Here is a 19,698-nt window from a genome sequence, read left to right as displayed (position 1 = left end):
CCACCTTCCTCTTATCCCCCCTCCTCCCACCTCCCACCTTTGGAAACCACAAGTCTGAGCTCTTTATCTATGAGTTGTTACTGTTTTAAGATTCCGCATATAAGTGAGATCATACAGGATTATTTTTGTCTTATTTCACTTAGCATATTACTTTTAAGGTCCATTGTTGTTGTCTCAAATAGTAGGATTTCTTCATTTTTTAATGGCTGAATGACATTCCATTGTGTACACACACACACACACACACACACACCACCCTACACCCCATACCTTCCTTATCCATTCATCTATTGATGGATACTTAGACTGTTTACATGTCTCGGCTATAGTAAATAATGCTGTTATGAACTCATATGAGGGTACAAGATATCTTTTTTGAGGTAGTGTTTTCAGTATCTTTGGTTATGTTCTTAGGAGCAGAATTGCAGGATCATATGGTAGTTCTATTTCTAATTTTTTAATGATTCCTCCATATTATTATTTCCCATAGTGGCTGCACTAATTTATGTTCTAACAGTCTCTTGTGTTCCTTTGAATTTCTATGGTAATAGCTGTAATGTTTCTTTTTCTATTTGTAATTTTGTTGATTTGTTTAATTTTTTTCTCTTATTTCCTTGGTTGGTCTGGCTAGGATTTGGTCAATTCTATCTTTTCAAAGAAGAACTCTTAGTTGGTTTATCTTTTCTGTTGTTTTTCTATTCTCTATTTCTGTGCTGATCTTATTTCCTTTCTTCTGCAAACCTTGGGGTCAATTTGTTCTTCTTTTTCTAATTCCTTACGGCATACAGTTAGGTTGTTTGAGAACTTTCTTACTTCTCATGTAGGCATTTATTGTTATGAACTTCTCTCTTAGAACTGCTTTTGCTGCATCCCATAAGTTCTGGTGTGTTGTGTTTCCATTTTCATTTGTCTCAATAAACTTTTATTTCTCCTCTAATTTCTTCTTTGACCCACTGGTTGCTCAGGAAAATGTTAATTTCTATGTGTTTGTGAATTTTCCAGTTTTCCTCTTATTACTGATTCCTAGTTTCACACTACTGGTATGAGTTCAGTCTTCTTGAATTTGCTGGCCTGTTTTGTGGCCTAACATATGGTCTGTCCTAGAAAATGTTCTAGGTGCTCTTGAGAAGATTGTGTATTCTGCTGTTGGACAGAATGTTCTGTGTACATCTGCTAGGTCTATTTGTTCTATAGTGTTGTTCAAATCCACTGTTTCCTTATTGATTCTCTGTCTGGATGATCTATCCATTGTTGAGAGTGGGGTATTAAAGTTTCCAACTATTATTGGATTACTGTTTATTTTTCCTTTTAACTCTGTTAGTTTTTGCTTTATGTATTAAAGTGCTCTTTTCTTGGGCACCTAAATATTTACAATTGTGTATCTTCTTGATGTATTGATTCCTTTATCATCACATAATAACCTTCTTTGACTCTTTTTTATTATTTTTAAAGTTTATTTTGTCTGATATAAGTGTAGCTATACTTGCCTTTTTTTTCTTTTATTTAAGGTTAAAGTGAGTCTTTTTTAAGGCTGATATTGTTGAATTTTTTTATCCGCTCTGCCATTCTTTTGATTGAAGAATATAATCCATTTACATTTATTGTAATTATTTATAGGTAAGGGCTTACTATTGCCATTTTGCTAATTTTTTCTCATTCTTTTGTAGATCCATTGTTCCTTGTTTCCTATCTTGCTGTCTTTTTTGTGTGTGTTTTTGATTTTTTTTTGTATCAATATAGTTTGACTTATTTATTGTGTTCTCTTGTGTTATTACTACAAGATTTTCCCTTGTGGTTACCATGAGGCATGCATAATATAACTTAACTTATAACACTCTATTTTAAACCTATATTAAACCTATTAATAACTTAAATAGAATTTTTATACTTTACATTTTTATTTCGGCCCCTCACATTTTAATGTTTATTTATTTTTGAGAGAGACAGCACGAGCAAGGGAGGGGCAGAGAGAGAGGGAGACACAGAATCTGAAGCAGGCTCCAGGCTTCAAGCGGCCAGCACAGAGCCCAATGCAGGGCTCGAACTCACCAGCCGTGAGATCATAACCTGAGCCAAAGTCAGATGCTTAACCAACTGAGCCTCCTAGGCTCCCCTCTGCCTCTCACATTTTAGATTATTGTTGTTACAATTTATGGTTTTTTTATATGGTGCAAATAACAACAGGTTATTGTATTTATGGTTATTTTTGCTACATTCTTAAAAAATATTTTTAAACTAGAGTTGTGAATGGTGTATCACTATTACCATATTGCATAATCCAATTGTGACTATATATTTGCCATTGTCAGTGAGATTCATGCTACCTTTTTGTGTTTTTATTTTTGTGTTAATTATAAGGGGAGTTAAAGAACTCCCTTTAGCATTTCTTGCAAGATAGGTCTGGTTGTAATGAACCCCCCTCAGCTTTTGTTTGTTCAGGACAATCTTTATCCCTCCTTCACTTTTGAAGGACAGCTTTTCTGGGTATAGAATTTTTGTTGACAGTTATTTTCTTTTAGTATTTTGTATGTCACCCCATTTTCTCCTGGCCTGAAGAGTTTCTGTTGAGAAATTTACCAATAGTCATATGGGGGGTTCCTTGTATGTAAGTTCTCTTTTCTCCTGGTGCTATTAAATGTTGTTGTTGTTTGCCTTTTATTTTTGGCAATATAATTATAATGTCTCTTAGAGTAGCCCTATACCCTTAGGTTCAACCTATTTGGGATCCTTTGGGCCTCATGGATCTAGATATCCATTTATCTCCCCAAGTTCAGTAAGTTTTCAACCATTTTTGCTCTAAGTAGACACTCTGTCCCTTTCTCCTTTTATTCCTTTGGAATTCTTATGATGCAAATATTGTTGGTTTTCATTATCCTTTAATTTCCATAGGGTTTTCTTTGCCGTTTTAATTTCTTTTTTCTCCTTTGACTGGGTAATTTCCAATGCCCTATCCTTCAGGTTGCTGATTTGTTTCTCTGCATGTTTAGGTCTACTTTTGAAACTCTCTATTGAATTCTTCAGTTCAGTTATTGTATCTTTTAACTGCAGGATTTCTGTTTTTGTTTTTATTTTTTGCTGGTTGCTATTTCTTTGTCAAACTCTTTTTGTTCCTGCATTGTTTTCCTAATTTTGTTTAGTTGTCTGTCTCTGCTTTCACGTCATTCACTAAACTTCCTTAGGAGTATTATTCTGGATTTTTTGTCTGATAGTTTATAGATTTCCATTTCATTAGGGTCAGTCACTGGGGCTTAATTTGTTTCCTTTGGTGGTGACGTATTTACCTGATTTTTCATGAGCCTTAATTTCTTGCATAGGTATCTGAGCATTTGAGTTATTAAAAAAATTTTTTTAATGTTTACTTATTTTTGAGAGAGAGAGAGAGAGAGAGTTGGAGAGGGGCAGAGAGAAAGGGAGACACAGAATCTGAAGCAGGTTCTAGGCGCTTTGCTATCAGCACAGAGCCTGACGTGAGGCTTGAGCCCGCAAACTGTGAGACCATGACTTGAGCTGAAGTCAGACACTTAGCTGACTGAGCCACCCAGGCAGCTCTGAGCATTTGAGTAATTAACCTCCTTTTCCAGACTTTACAGGTTTGTTTTGGCAGAGATAGCTCTTCAGTAGTCAGCTCATTTTAGGTGGGTGTGTCTGTTGGAATGCCTTTGGGCAGGTGGGACCTGCTATTATGGACTTCTTTGGGCAAGGCATCTATTCAGACACTGAAGAGAGGAATGGAGTGTGTTTACCACTGGCTGAAAATACTTGGATATGCTTGCTGGCTTGGTTCCCTATCCATATGAAGCTATAGGATGGGGTCCTCAGTTGTCTTATTCTCTGCTCAGACTTACTAGATGTTTGGGACTGGGTCTATATTCAGTAGTAGATGGAGCTATATTACCTGCTTCTCTGCTCTGGCAGGGCAGCAGCCAGGGCTCAGGGCCCATACAAATCATTGTTTGGGGCACAAATCAGGCCTGAGTGTCCACTGAATTCCCTTGTCAGGTGATGCTGTGCAGATGGAGGAAGCCAAGGGCTGCACTCTCTTCGAGTCCCACGGTATGTAGGGCTGTTAGATGGGCTATGCAGCTTCCTGTGTGCTCTGGTTAAGTTCCCTGCTCAGATAGGCTGCAGGCTGTCTTCAGCAATAAGCAAGGCTATGAATTAGATTCCCTGCCTGGATGCAAGAAGAGGAGCAGCTCTAAAACCAGTAAAGCTCTTTGTTGCCTTAACTCAAGCAGACCCACACCACAAGTTCCCTGGCCAAATGAGGCCATTGGCTCTGCAAACTATCACCTCTGTCTGCTCTTCTTTCAGCTCAAGTGTCACTCGGTCACGCAGCTTCCAGGAATTGTCTCTAGCCCTTCTGGTCAGATGGGGCTGAAGGCAATCTCCACAGTTGGTGGGGCTGTGACTCAGTACCCTTCCTGGGTGTGAGAAAACTGGGCTGTAGGGCTGGCGAACTTCTTGTTTGAGGATGTTAATAAGGCAGATCTGCACCCCTCTGGGTTCCCTGATCAGAGTGTGTCCCAACTTGGCTCTACAGATGAGCAAAGCCCCTGGTTGAGATTACTATTTGGGCACCGCCAGTATGAACTTGGTCTGCCAACATCCATGGGCTGTTTGTTGCAAGCTCCTCCTCATTCTCTGTCACAGTTATATTTACAGTGGCTGAGCCCTGCAATTCCAGTGGTATGAGATCAGAGTAGGGGTTGCCACAGAGTGATCCACCATCCTGGGGCGGGGGTGGGCAGTTAGTTGTCCTCCTTTGGGTTCTCTTTTCCACTGGAGGAACTGGAGGCTCAGGAGACATCTCTTCCCGTGGTGCTGCACTGTCCTGAGGGAGGGGCAATGCAGTCAACATGTAGTCACTTCTCTTACCCCTCTACTACAGTCTGTCTTGGTCTCTGAAGTTCAGGGGGGTGCTTCAGCCTCACTCCTGTGTTCTAGGATTCTCTCAGTGGTGTCTTGTTTTGGATAGTTGTTACTTGTTCTTCTTGTGAGGGGGAGCAAATTCAGCAATGATGTAGGTCACCATCTTGGTGACATCACTCTCCCCCAATATTTTGTCAATGTAAATTTTAAAAACATGAAAGGACCCACATAAAAATATAAATGCTAAGGTTACTTGCAGCAAAATATGGCACATTAGAATTATTTAGTAAAAACTTTTATAGTTGAAGGTAGGCACTTCGTAACATTTGGATTTTGGCAAAAGGCAACCGTTTGGTGTCACTATCATAACCTTTCTATTAACTGTATAACTTTTTCAAGGGAGTAGGTTTTTAAAGTATTACAAAAGAAAAGGGAAACAAATTTGACTAAGCTACATATGAATGGAATTCCACAGAACAGAATCCAAATTCTATTTTCCTCTCTTCTTTCTGTAAATTGTTGTATATCTTTTTTGTCAAGTTCTACGAGTCTACTCCTTGATGTAAAATCCCATGGGAATATTTGGCTTCTAATCTCTTAATCTGAAGAGAAGTATTTGTTGCTTCTGGAACTCAATACGGTTCCCCCCCCCCCCCCACAGTGGAATAACCTTTTTCATAATAAAACACTACTTAAAATCACATGATTTTTAGATAGCAGTAGCTAGCACTTGGCTTTAAGCAGCTGTTGAGTCCCTTTGATCTTGTTTTAGCTGTCAAACTAAATAGAGAAGATTCAACTCTTCCAGTTGTTTTAATTCTTGGAGGCATAGAGACTTACTTCACACTTACCTAAAACATGAACAGAATGTTTGGGGCCCAGTGGATCCATCTACCATTTGATTTAGCTGTCCTTTCTAGAGCATGTCTCTATCAGATAGACAGATTCTGTTTGAAGTCTTGGTAATAGAGAACTTCAAAAAACAATCTAGTGAATAAGGAAGCTCCAACTCCTCTTTCTTATACTGAAACCAAAGTTCCTTGTTCTCATCCAGAAACCAAAGTTCCTGTAGCTTCCATCCAGTGCTTCACAAACAGTGGAAGACACAGAGTGAGCTCTTAGGCACTTGAATAGTATTTATTGATGAATGAAAGAATGAATAATTCTTGTTCCAACTTTTAAAGCAACGCAGAATATAGTTGTCTCCTTAGGTAGTCCAGGCTGTCTTCCTGTCTTTCCTAATTCTTCACTTTTCCAGGATCAGTATTGCAATTTCCTTAAGCAACATGATTTTCAGATGTTTTGTCTATCTTGTTACTCTTCTCTGAATGTGCTTACATTGACCGGTACATCTCTTCAAATATGATACCATCAAATCGAACAGTACGTCAGATGGGGTCAGCTCAGAGAAGGATAAAAACTCAGTGTTTCTTAGCCTGGACATTCCACTCGACATATTGTTTCACCCAAAAATGTATTCCTTAGAGCAAGCCTTTTATTCCAAGCAAGATCTCTGATTGGCACATATTCTGTTCTGGGAGAAGGACTGTTTTCTTGAATTTCCAGGATAAGGAGGGGGTGGAGAACGCTGCGCGGAAGCCTGTGGGGTCGGAGAGTAGGGAGGCGGCAAGTCGGCACAGTATTCCATCTCATGGTCATAACTATAGGGTGGTGGTGCCACTGAAAAAGAAAAGGTAAAGGGCGTCAGACATTTAGCAAATACTTAAGTGTCTACTATGTTTCAGCCACTGGACTGAGCACTTTGGGAGGTGACATAATTTTTGTCTGAAAAAAATCTTAGTTTTATTTGGTTGAAGATGCATGTATATGAAAGGGTAGGTGCTATAAAAAATGGCGCCATTGGCCAAAATGTTTAGAATTGGCTGCTTAGGGAAGTTTCTTGGAAATATGTGAAAGGGCAGATAAATTAAAGACTAGGGGCTAATTCAAGACTGAGCAAAAGCACAGAAGCAGAAGAACACTTTTGTTGAAAGCAAAAAGTACGTGGAGGGTGGAAATGGGAAAAAGTGTTGAGGAATCCGATTGTAGCATCATCATGGAGGGCTCTGAATATCACATAAGGAGTGTGTGATGTGCATTTACTAGATATATAGATATAGATATAGAGATAGAGATAGATATAGATAGATATATAGATATATATTTAAAATTTTTTTACATTTATTTATTTTTGAGAGACAGAGAAAGACAGAGCACAAGTGGGGGAGGGGCAGAGAGAGGGAGGGAGACACAGAATCTGAAGCAGGCTCCAGGCTCTGAGCTGTCAGCATAGAACCTGACGTGGGGCTCGAACTCACAAACCGTGAGATCATGACCTGAGCCGAAGTTGGACGCTCAACTGATGGAGCCACCCAGGCACAACAGATATATATATTAATATGCTGGTAAATATGCTTTGGGAAGGTGATTGTCTCAGCCGTATGGATTGAAGTGGGCAGAAGGAAAGGAGAAATGATGTAATAGCATATGTGAAAGAGTGTAAGGGAGTCATGGCATTGAGTGAAAAAATCAGAAGAGATCTTGAGCAGCTGAGTGCTTACTTGATGACTGGGCAGGTGAAGAAAGAGATGGAGAGTGAAAGAAGGTGCCCAGGTATTGGGCACCCTTTATTGGGCTCCTGCAACTCAGAAGGTCATGGAACCATTATAGGAATAAGAAAAAAAGTGAGGGTTTTTCTCCCTTTAGGCAAGCACATTTGTGAATAGGAATGAAGAATTTCGTTTTCAAAGTATTATTTGAAAATTTTTCTTAATTTTTTATTGTTAGTATATGTCAGTGTGTTTTAAATCATATTTAATACACTTTATCACGACTCTGTATGGATGTCTATTTTGTAGTGTGCCAATCCCGTGTCGAGGGTTGGAAGAGAAGCACCCCTTATGTACTCTATGTCTTCAAGAGCCAATCATTCTGCAACATCTGAGCAACCCCTCTGATGATTTGGCAGTAGTTGAATTATCATCACGATCATGATTCTAATTGGAAATTGACATGACTTAATTGCTTACTATGAATGTAGCCTAAATCACAGGACTACTGTCATAATGATGCAAAAAATGGCCAAGCCTTTTAAACATTACAATGGAAGAAAAGAACAAGCAACATTTCAATAAACTTATTTCTAAAATATCTTCCAGGGTCACCTGGCTGGCTCAGTTGGTGGAGCATGTGACTTTTGATCTTCAGGTGGTGGATTCGAGCACCATGTTGGGTGCAGAGATTACTTAGAAATAAAATCTTTAAAAAAAGTCTTCTAAATTGTGCTCTTACCAATAAGATTACGATAGTGTTCTGATTAATATGCGTGCACAAACATAGGGCTTCACCCTGTATGCAACACGAACAATGTTTCTTCTGGATCCCTTTAACTTGGCTTGCTTTACCAAGAGCTTGATGACTTGAACCACTTACTGATCTGCCTGTACTCAGGGATGTGAGGACACAGGATTGAGTCACCTGAGAAAAGAGGAAAATGGAGACACAGAACTGGGCAGGATGTCCTCTGAGGACTGCTCTACTGAGCAAAGGCTTTGCCAGTGTCTAGTGGGCTCTACAGGCCAAGGCCTCATGGCAGAGGACGCAGCTGTATACAGCTTCTCTAAGCCTGCTTTAATTAAACATTTGGAGTCCGGGCTATCACAAGCTTTGTTTTCTATAACAAAATGGAACAACTCCTGTGGACTCAAAGCACACACTCCCGCTGTATTACACCCACTCCTTTGCTTCATTATATCTAGGAAGACTGAGACAAAGAGATTTATAATATACTTCATCCAAGCTAAGAAATGCAGGCTCCATGTAAAACAGGAAGTTACAGCTGGATACCCATTGAACTGTTTCTTATAAGCATGTGGTTCTAAGCTGTTTTTATACGGAAGGTTTCCCTGCCTCCCACTTGAGGAGCACACGTAGAATGATTCTACAGATTGACTCTGCATCATTCTCTGTCATGAAGCCGTGACAGTGTCTATTTATGTAACAAAGTGTTTATGTTTTGCCATCTGCATTAAAACGGCTAGAGGACATTTCAGTGAGATTCCCTATGGTTTATACAGCTGCATGTTGAACATGAAAATTTAAGATATGATTAGAGCCATATAGCTTTCTACTCATACAGCCTTTGAATTTTGATAAAGTGATAACATAATGCAGAAGAGCAATATTTTGAGGACTATCCATCATGAAATAAACATGGCACATCTTTTATAGCACCAGCTACTGGAAAATATTTTGAAATAAGACTTGTATAACTGTGGACTGTGATAATCTTTCCTTCTTGCGATAATAAGGTTTCACTAGGAAGTAAACTTTTTAAGGTATCAATTCTAGAAAATTCCTGACTAACTCTAAGAGGCTTTGTTCTTAAAGGTCAAATCATCTTTCAAAGATGTATGGATGCAGCTGGAGGGATGGTGCCTTTGAAATTCTTTCATAATCAATATTCCAATTCTATGATTTAAGTAGGGAAAATATGCCATTTATCCTTTTTTAAAATTTAAATTTATCTATTTTATTTTGAGAGAAAGAGAAACCATGGGGAGAAGCAGGGGAGGGGCAGAGAGAGAGAAGAGAGTGAGAGATCCAAGCAGGCTCCACATTGCCAACATGGAGCCCGATGCAGTGCTGGACTCACCGATCGCGAGATCATGACCTCAGTTAAAGTCAGATGCTTAACCAACTGAGCCACCCAGGTGCACTTATGCTGTTTATCCTTAATGTCATTATAGTTTTCTACAATATTATAAAATTTACAGACATTATGTAATTCATAGAAGAAACATAATGCTTTTCATCCACTCAGGCCAACATCTCTAAAGCAAACGTAAAGGGGAAGATACACAGTGTTACCAAAACATATACAACATTATTTAAAAAAATTTGGAAGCAGGAAAATCATCCATAATTTTGTCGCCATGATTTAACAACTATCTTTATATAATCTCTTCTAGTCATTTATGGTTTTTATATCCTTGTAGTCATGTAAAATGGGTATATGCTTTTTTTACTTTGTATTATAACATGGTCTTTTTCATTCTACTACATATTCTTCATAAACTTTATTGTTAATGTCTGCATATTATTCTGACTCTTCAGTTATTTTGAAATTAACAATTTTTTATTATTATAAATAATGGAGTGATGACTTTCTTTCTACACATAGGTTTTTTTGGTATTATTATTTTGAGTTAGTTTGTTAAAATAAAATTCCAAGAATCAACTAACTGGCTATCACTTAACACTTTGGTAATTTAGTGGTAAAAACAACAGCTCTTTATTTTACATTTCTTTGGTAGTAGCTAGATTTCACATTGTTCTACAACCTGTTTGCTGTTTGTAGTTTATATTGGGTGATTTTTAGTTTGTTTTAGGTTGGTAATTTAAAAAGTGGGATCTTAATTCGAATCAAGATATAATTAACATAATATGATATGAACAAATATACAGAAGTGTGTATCTTTTCTAGGTATTTTTCTAAAAATAACTGTCAAAATGATTACTTATATTTTTTCACTTGACATACCAGAGTTGAAAACTTGTACTTAAAATATATGCTCCATCTTTTTTTATCTCTTCTGTGTTGTTTCTAAACTTAGACATTTATCTCCTCTTTCAGATATCTGATACGTGACCAAACTATTTCTGAGGTTTTCCATTTAAATTTATGTATTATTTTATTTGGTGTATATTTTCATCAAAGTTTATTTTTTCTAAATTTAAAATTTTTGGCTAAGCCAAATTATCTACGTGCCTTCTTAATCCTCATTTTTCACATTGCTTTGTTGTCTCTCCTTTTGTTTGTGAAATTTTAATCTATTTGTTCTATCCCAATGAACAAGGCATATATTTTTGTACTAATATCCCATTTAGTTATTACTGATTTTAAATGGTTTTAATATCTGGTAGGCCAGGTGAATCTCATGACTTTTTTTTAACATGTTTCAAAAAAGATTTTCTTACTAGATAAATTGACATATAGCATCATGTAAGTTTGAGATGTACAAAATGTTGATTTGACATGTTTATATATTGCAATATGATTACCACCTGTAATATTAATTAAACAAGGAGCCCACTACACTGAGGTGACTCCACTGTCATGGTAAGCAAACCAAGATGTAAGCCTGTAAATGCTTCAAAGTTACAAAATCAAAACACTAAGGCAACCAATCACAAAGAGCCAACTAGGATTTAAGTTGTAGCTGAGCATTTCTTCACTTCCACACTTTCTCTATATAAGGCAGGGTACTCCTAACAACTTCTGGTTGGTGCTGTCTGATTCAAATCAATTTTTGCTCAGATAAACTCTTAAAAGTTTTAATATGCCTCAATTTATCTTTTAATATACTTTAGCGTTTGCTCACAACTTATTTTTAATTTTTTAAAAATGCTTATTTATTTTTGAGAGAGAGAGAGAGAGAGTGAAGGAGAGCAGAGAGAGAGAGAGAGAGACAGAATCTGAATCAGGCTCCAGGCTCTGAGCTGTTATCACAGAGGCCGATGCAGGGCTCAAACTCACGAATCACAAGATCGTGACCTGAGCTGAAGTTGGCTGCCTAACTGACTGAGCCACCCAGGGCTCCAGCTCACAACTTATTTTTAAAAATAACTCCTAATATTATTGCTAGGAGAAAATCTTCTCCTCCATTGTCTCCCAAATCCCACTACTCACAATTTGCCTGAACCGTACTCAGAGCAGAAGCCCACAGAGCTCCCAGCAGGACCTCTCCACTGCTTCCATCCCCACCACACAGACCCAGTCCTGCCCACTTTTTCTCAATAGTGGCCTAAGATGCGCTTCCCAAAAAGATGATATTATTAGAAGCTGTCATTCCCCTTCCCCTCAGATGACATCAAGACCTAGTCCAGTCATGTTTTACATTTCTCTGTTACCAGAGAAACAAGCTACTAGACAAGCTACTAGAGCATCCTTCATTGTAGACCTCTAACTCTGGAAGGCTTTGCGCATGAATTTAATTAATTGTCTAAACTTTCCCCACCCCCTTTCACTGTACTCAGTAGACCACAAAGTCTGTCGTCAGAAAAGCCCTTTGTATCCTCACCTTTTCATCCCTTTACACTTTACTCTAGCTCAGAATATGAGGAAGTCTTCTTCTAATTGTGCCTGTTTTCCAGAGAAATGAGATCTGCTGAGAGCGAGAAAAATAAAGGGGTTTTTGAGCTTTTGAGAAGAAGGAAGAATACAGGAGATAATTATCTCAAAAAGTGAACATTTACTTTCTGTTTTCATTCAAGTCAGATTTGTCCTGAGAGGGCAGCTTCCTCTACAGCAGTATTAAATCAGAGGTCTTCTTTTTCTCCCGTATGCTATGTCCTATAGGGCCAGCAGGTGCACTGGGTGTCTTCTGGGATTCTCATAGCCATTTTTCAAACCGTGGCTTATGTGCCCTCTTTAAAAACCTGGGCTCTTTTGTAGCACACACTATGAGATTATACTACTTTCTACTCCTCCTCGTTATCAATACCTGTGGTCTGCTCTGCTCTAGACTCTCATCCATTGAAGATTTAGCATCTGGCCCATTATCTTTCTCCACATCATGACTTCTATTAACATTGTTGATGATTTCAACATTCATGTGTTGAAGTAATTTCTAGCCCCAAGATGGAGCTTACTTCTGCCCAGGGTGCTATGGCAGCAAACCAAAGCTTAGATAACCGTCATGTTCCTACGAAGCTCCACTTGACCTGGAACTTAGTAGATCCAGTCAGCTAATCCCCAAACCCCAAGCCAACTCTGGGCTCTATACTTACTTCCTGTTCCTTCTCACTCCAAACAAGGTTTATGCGGCAGCCAATCAGATATTTCCTATTTTTCTCTTCTTTGTTCTTTATTTTTTTATCCTCTAAAAGCTCCCTTCCTTCCACCTATTTTGCAGCTTTCTGCATGAAGACTGTCCACTTCATGAAGTGTTAAACAGTATTTTTAACACTTGAACTTTTTTGCCTGCAAAAATCTTCTTCTCACCCTTGCTGTAACCAATAACGGAATGGTACATATGTAAATCTGACCGCGACTCTTTACCTTTCTAGAATGCGCATGCCAACATATCTTGAACTTCACCTAGATTTCCAGTTTCACTGATGACATTTAAAAGAGTTAATTTAAACTGATGTCACCTCTTTCCTGTCTTCCTATCTTTATTAAGCTTAAATTTATCATCCATCAGTAAAATTATTTCTGTGCATTTATCAACTTTCTTATCTCTTTTTCTCCCCATTGCCTGATAAATCTCCAATCTTGATTAAATTCAACATTTTGGCTCTCCCAGACTGGTACCTAGGAGCTTAAAGTGGCTAGAGAAAAATGAACAATTATAACAACTGATTTCACTTTCAAGGAATGACTATATTCTTAAGTGTGGAAACCCTTGGCATTGCTTGGAAATTATGTATTTCTTTAGGTATTTCCCTGCCCCTCTGAGATTCCTTAACTATAAACATCTCCTCAACCCACTTTCAGAACAAGACTTGTTTCTAATTTCTGTAAGAATATAGGCACAATCAGAAGATACTATCCTCATATCACCAAATCCTTTGATAAGTATATGAAAGTCTTTGTGTGTTCAGTGCAAATACTAATAAGGTTACCCTCATTTGTGAATTCAATGATGCAAATAGATTTTTGATTTCTTTTTTTGAATGTTTAATTACTTTAAAAGAGAGAGACGGCATGGGAGGGACAAAGGAAGAGGGGAGAGAGCAGGTTCCACTCAGCACAGGACCGGACACAAGCCTTCATCTCATGAACTGTGAGATCATGACCTGAGCTGAAATCAAGAGTTGGCCGCTTAAACAGCTAAGTCACTCAGGTGCCCCTAGAGTTTTGAGTTTTTTAAAATTCTTTAAAAGCTTTATTTATTTATTTTAAGAAAGAGAGAGCATGAGCAGGGGAAGGGCAGAGAGAGGGAGAGAAAGTATCCCAAGCAGGCTCTGCACTGTCAGTGCAGAGCTTGATGCAGGGCTTGAACTCACAAACCGTGAGATCATGACCTGAGCCGAAATTTAATCGACTAAACCTGCCAGGCACCCTAGAGTTTTGATTTCTTAATGAAATATTTCCAGGAGATTTTAAAGACCATAAGTCAGTTATTTTATAGAATGCTTCTCAACTTGGCTTTGTCAGATTTTTTTTTTCTTCATGCTTAGATTCAAGCTGTAAACTTTCAACCAGAATCCTACACATATACAATTGTGTCATCTTCAGAGTAACTAATACCCAAAGGTACAAGATGTCCATCTGTCCTTTTTTGGTGACTTTACTGGCTGGTCAAGATGTTGTTTGATTTCTCTACTGTCTGGTTTCTATCTTTCCCCTTATAACTAGCAGCAAACTTGGGAGTAGATACTTGCAAATGTCCTGCCCCCCTGCAGCCTCTTCCCCCAGATTCAGCATCATTAATGACTCTTGTCCCAAACTTTTTTTTTTTAGGTTTATTTGTTTATTTTGAGAGAGGGAGAGAGGAGCATGGAGGGGCAGAGACAGAGGGGAAGAGAGACAATCCCAAGCAGGCTCCACACTGTCATTGCAGAGCCAATGTGGGACTCAAACCCACGAACCATGAGACTATGACCTGAGCCGAAACCAAGAGTTGGCTGCCTAATCTACTGAGCCACACAAACACCCCTAAACTTTTCTTATGATGGTTTTAAAAATGATGATTTTTTCCAATTCCACAACCCCTTTCTACATGTATCCTTTGTCATTTTTCTGTTTGCAAGAACTTCCCCCTCCTTTTCCACTGTTTACCCAAATCAGTCTGTCTATCTATCTATCTATCATCTATTAGGCAATCAGTAGGGGACTCAACAATATACTTCGGATCTCAGATTTCTTGATAGCATTGAAATTCCTTGCTTTCCTTTTGTTGATTTTTATATCTTTGCAAAGCCTTCTGTTGTGGTCTTTCTGTATTCTTTTCTTTCAAGTGTGTATCATCCAAACCTATTTTTAAAAAAAGGGTTAGCACGATCACTTTCCTTTGCTCACAATGAAGTTCTGGAAAGTAGTGGAAGTTATAAGACTTGACAAATAATTGTAATTAAACTGGACACTGTTCACTCTACCCAACATGGCGGGAACAAAAACTATTTTGGAAGGTCATTGTCCAACAAAGTATTGGGGGGGGCAGACTACCTTTTCTCAGTAATCTCTCTAGTGCACAGAAATAGCGTTCACTGCAGGTGTCCTCACTGAGCCCTTTCAGCAAGGAATAAGAATGACCTTGGCCAAATTATTTTGGCCCGCAGGCTGTAGGACTATACAATAAATTGGGTTGCCTCATTTATCACAAGGTTATTTAATTACTGTGAGGAAAAATATGTAATATGTCTACAGATGAAAGATTTTGAAAAGCATTCAATACTACTCTGTGTGTTTTCCTATCTCTTAAGTAAAAGCTTAATTAGTTACTTTGTGAAGGAAATGAGAAGTGATCAAGCACATTATGTCTGTGAAGACCTAGCCTTTTTGCAGTAAAAATGCTTCCACCATAAGGTTTATTATGTTTCTCACGGTATTCGGTTCCCAGAACAATGCATTTACTGAAAATGCAACATGCTGTCGTGATCTGCCAGAATATATGATATATTCAAAAACATGTATCCATGCACGAAATAGAAACTTCAAACCCGAGAAAACATAAGCCCTCACATTCAAATATGTTGTATTTTACATTCTACTTTTATAAAAAATATTAAAAAAATTTTTTTTTACATTTATTTATTTTTGATAGAGAGAGAGCACAAGTGGGGAAGGGGCAAGGAGAGAAGGAGACACAGAATCCGAAGCAGGCTCCAGGCTCCGAGCTGTCAGCACGGAGCCTGATGCGGGGCTCGAACTCACAGACCACGAGATCATGACCTGAGCCGAAGTCGGATGCTTAACCAACTGAGCCATCCAGGTGCCCCCCAAAATATTTTTTAATGTTTTAAAATGTTTAATGTTTAATTTAAGCTTTTTTTGGTCAAGCAAAAGTGTATCTGGGGGCTCCTGCACCACTCAGTTTGGTTGAGTGTCCAACTTTGGCTCAGGTCATGATCTCCCAGTTCCTGAGTTTGAGCCCCACGTCGGGCTCTGTGCTGAGAGATCGGAGCCTGGAGCCTGCTTCGGGTCCTATGTCTCCCTCTCTCTCTGACCCTACCCCACTTTCTCTCTCTCTCTCTCTCTCTCTCTCTCTCTCTCTCTCTCTCTCTCAAAGATAAATAAACATTAAGAATTTTTTTTTTAAGTGTATCTGGAATATTATCTACAGAGGGCTTCTCCTTGCCTTCTTTCTAGTTAATGTCTCTCTCTGACTCCTCTCTGTTCTCTTGAGTTATGGGCTGACCAGGTAAAAACAGGGAGATGTGAAGAATAAAAAACAACCCCCCCCCTTTCTCCCCTTTCCTCGAGTTCTAACATCATTACACTAATCCCAACAAAATTTTTACTAAGTTGGAAAGAATCCACATTGTGAATTGCTTTTGTGTGAGTAAAGGCTACATATTCCAGGGTAGAATTTAAAGTAAATTCTCTAGGTTTTTGTATATAACTACATCAGATCTTGTCATGAGTGGTGTTCCTCTCTTGTTCAACTACATCTGTTTAAATGGCCATTATGTGCCAGTCCCGGTATTATACTTGGGATTGAGTGGTGAACAGAATAGACAATGATTTCTTCTTTGTGGAGCTAATATTCTAGAAGGAGGGGATGGACAATAAACAGTAAATGTAACAATGAGATAAACTATACGGTATCTTAGAAGATTAAAAGTACTCTGGGGAAAAAAAAACTGGGTAGAACAAGGACACAATGGGGAAGGACACAATACACTCTTAAATAGAGTGGGCAGAGCAGCCCTCAGTCAGGAGGTGATTTTTGAACAAAGAGTTGAATTGAGTGCGGGAGTCCATGTTCTAGGCAAAGCCCTAAGATGGGAGTGTGCCCTGTTGTGTTCACAGAGTACACGGAGCATGTTTCTGTGTTCAAGGAAGAGTGTGACTGGAGCCAGAGTGGCAAGAGGGAGTAGAGAACGAAATGACGTCAGACAAATAAAAAGAGGAGCCAGTTCATGCATTGCCTTCTAGCCCCCAGTCAGGAATTTGCCATTTACTTTGGCTAAAATGAGGAACCTCTGGCTTTGACTGTTCCTCTGGAGAGGGTACCCTGAGGTACCCTCTTTTCTAAAGGAGCTGAGAGGGCACCTGGGTGGCTCAGTTGGTTAAGCGTCCGACTTCAGCTCAGGTCATGATCTCACACTCCATGGGTTCGAGCCCTGCGTCGGGCTTTGTTCTGAAAGCTCAGAGCCTGGAGCCTGCTTCAGATTCTGTGTCTCCCTCTCTCTCTGCCCCTCCCCTGCTCATGCTTTTTCTCTCTCTGTCTCAACAATAATAAAAAAAACATTAAAAAAATAAAAATAAATAAAGGAGCTGAGAAAGAACATACAGTGGATGGGAAATTATCTTTTTAAGAATGTATTACATTTAAAACTTGACTCCTTTTTATATGTCAAAATGTACATATATAGACTGACTTAGAAAACTCTACTGTGTAATCACCTAATGTAAAATGGAGTCTTTTGTTATAGAGTCATATGTATTCAATATGTTTATATGTAGAACTTCTAGCAGATTCTCGTCAAATACCTGTCAAATTATTAATGTATTACCTTTGCTGAGAATTTTCTTTGTTGAGAAGTTTGCTATTATGTTAAGAGGGTTTTCCTTGCATAAAGAGGACACATAAAAACTTTAGTTAATACTTTTCCTTAAGACATACATACCTACTAGGTCAGATGCCAGTTTGTTAACACATGTCACTTACACTTTCTCTAGAATTATTTGTCAGAACTCTGCCTGGTAGACACAGTGGGCGTGAATTGTCTATTTCTCTTAACTCCGGCTGATTGGGAATTGCAGTCAATGAGACAGGCATTAAAAATACGAATACCTTCAGATGTGAGGTAGATTTTCTTACTTGGACCTAATTAATCTCCATTGAAAGTTAGAGCTTCAATCTACGTTAATTTAGAAATGCCCTACCTTCTTGGAGATGATTGTGGTGACCTCTTCAATGTTTCCTCTCTCCAAGGCATAGAGCATAACTAACAAATCTGACTCTTCCTTCAGAAGGAGTAAGCGATTGTGCTTACCAGGATAGGAGGAGATGGCATTGATGTGGGTGGTCCTGATGACGCCCACCCGGGTCCCACGGTTGTTTTTCATGCACATGCAGATACATATGGCAATCCCCGCAATGACCCCCATGATGAATACAATTCCAAACACGATGCCAGCAATTGCGGTGCCCCTAAAAAAGAAAAACAAAAGTACATTTGTTGAAAAGGCTCAAAAGTCTTTCAAATACAGCTCCATGACTATGTGACTAATGCTCCTTTACAAATCTTCTTAAGGATAATGTTAAAAAAAAAAAAAGATAATTCCCTGAATCAGTCAAGTGAGTAGTCTTGTGTATTTCAATAGATAGGAAAACGTTATAAGCCGTCAGGGAATCCTCTTTCAGTACAGTGAAACTATCATTCAGATTCTGGTTTTAGAAATCCATATATTTATACGAAACACAATTATCCAGATATGCTCTCGAAAACAATAATTAAAAAAACATTCTGCTGTGTACTTAAGCAGCAAAGGATTTACCTATTGTCTGAGTACACATTTACTGAAAACAATTTGATAAATACCAAAATATTAAAGAAAATTTAACGTTTATCTTTATTAAAACTCTTCACAAAGTAGAACTGGGATTTTTTTTTTCTTAACAAAACAGAGAAAACCAAACCAAACTTTTCTTTTTAAGTTTATTTATTTATTTTTGAGACAGAGCGAAAGAGAGCATGAGCTGGGGAGGGGCAGAGAGAGAGAGGGAGACACAGAATCCAAAGCAGGCTCCAGGCTCTGAGCTGTCAGCCCAGAGCCCAATTTGGGGCTCGAACCCACGAACTGTGAGATCATGACCTGAGCTGAAGTTGGACGCTCAACTGACTGAGCCACCCAGGTGCCCCCAAACCAAACAGTTTTAAAAAATTATTCAGAAAACAGTTACGACAAACAATATTCTCATTAAATTTGGAAACAATGCAAGCGACACCTTTGTTCTTTAACGTTATGTTTTTCTCTGGAAGGCTTTTATCTCTCACAACAAAATCATAGAAGGGAAAAATACCGCATGAAAGAATCACCATTATCATTATGTGCATACAGTATGATTTGTCAGAGTCTACATTTGTCCACATTTTGGAAAGTAATGGGGAAATCTTTGTGAAAGGTAAATTTTCAACAGGCAGCATCATTTCTAGCAATGATTTCTGAGGAAATACAGCATGTGTGGGCACAAATAATGTAACAAGGGTATTTCTCAATGTGTTGTTGCTAATAACAAAATATCAGAAGCACCTTAATATCCATATCAAGAATATTACAAAAAGAAAAAAAATGTAATACACCAGAGAATGAATCCTATATAGTGATGACTTAAAAAGGTGAAGAGGTCCACATGGGTTGGGGTGAAATGTTCATGGTACATGGTTAACTTAATACTACAAGTGAAAAGGCAAATATTCACAGAATACCAGTATTGACAGATGATTGCAAGGAGAAAATTATATTTTTATATTTCAAAATTTTGAATGTATATCTAAAGATTTATTTTAAACATATGGGATCGGTGCCTGGGTGGCTCAGTTAAGCGTTCGGATTGTCATTTTGGCTCAGGTCATAATCTCACAATTTCCTGAGTTCGAGGCTTACGAAGGGCTCTGCACCGAGAGCATGGAACCTAATTGGGATTCTCT

At 38.4% G+C, this 19,698-nt stretch overlaps 1 protein-coding gene across 1 annotated transcript in view; it reads right to left on the bottom strand.

The window, feature by feature from the left end:
• Positions 1-1,719: 1,719 nt before the first annotated feature.
• Positions 1,720-19,698, bottom strand: part of CYYR1 (cysteine and tyrosine rich 1) — a 107,086-nt gene continuing 89,107 nt past the window's right edge. Inside the window, exons 3-4 of the mRNA XM_027041774.2 lie at positions 18,040-18,197; positions 1,720-6,549 (exon numbers count right to left, since the gene is read on the bottom strand). Of these exons, the coding sequence (XP_026897575.2) occupies positions 6,365-6,549; positions 18,040-18,197 (343 nt within the window). The 3' untranslated portion in view covers positions 1,720-6,364. The remainder of the gene's footprint in view (positions 6,550-18,039; positions 18,198-19,698) is intronic.

The sequence above is a fragment of the Acinonyx jubatus genome, chromosome C2, assembly GCF_027475565.1.
Source record: "Acinonyx jubatus isolate Ajub_Pintada_27869175 chromosome C2, VMU_Ajub_asm_v1.0, whole genome shotgun sequence".
In the NCBI taxonomy this organism is placed as follows: domain Eukaryota; kingdom Metazoa; phylum Chordata; class Mammalia; order Carnivora; family Felidae; genus Acinonyx; species Acinonyx jubatus.
Note: the sequence above shows the minus strand (reverse complement) of the source record. Positions and strands in the feature narration are given on the sequence as shown.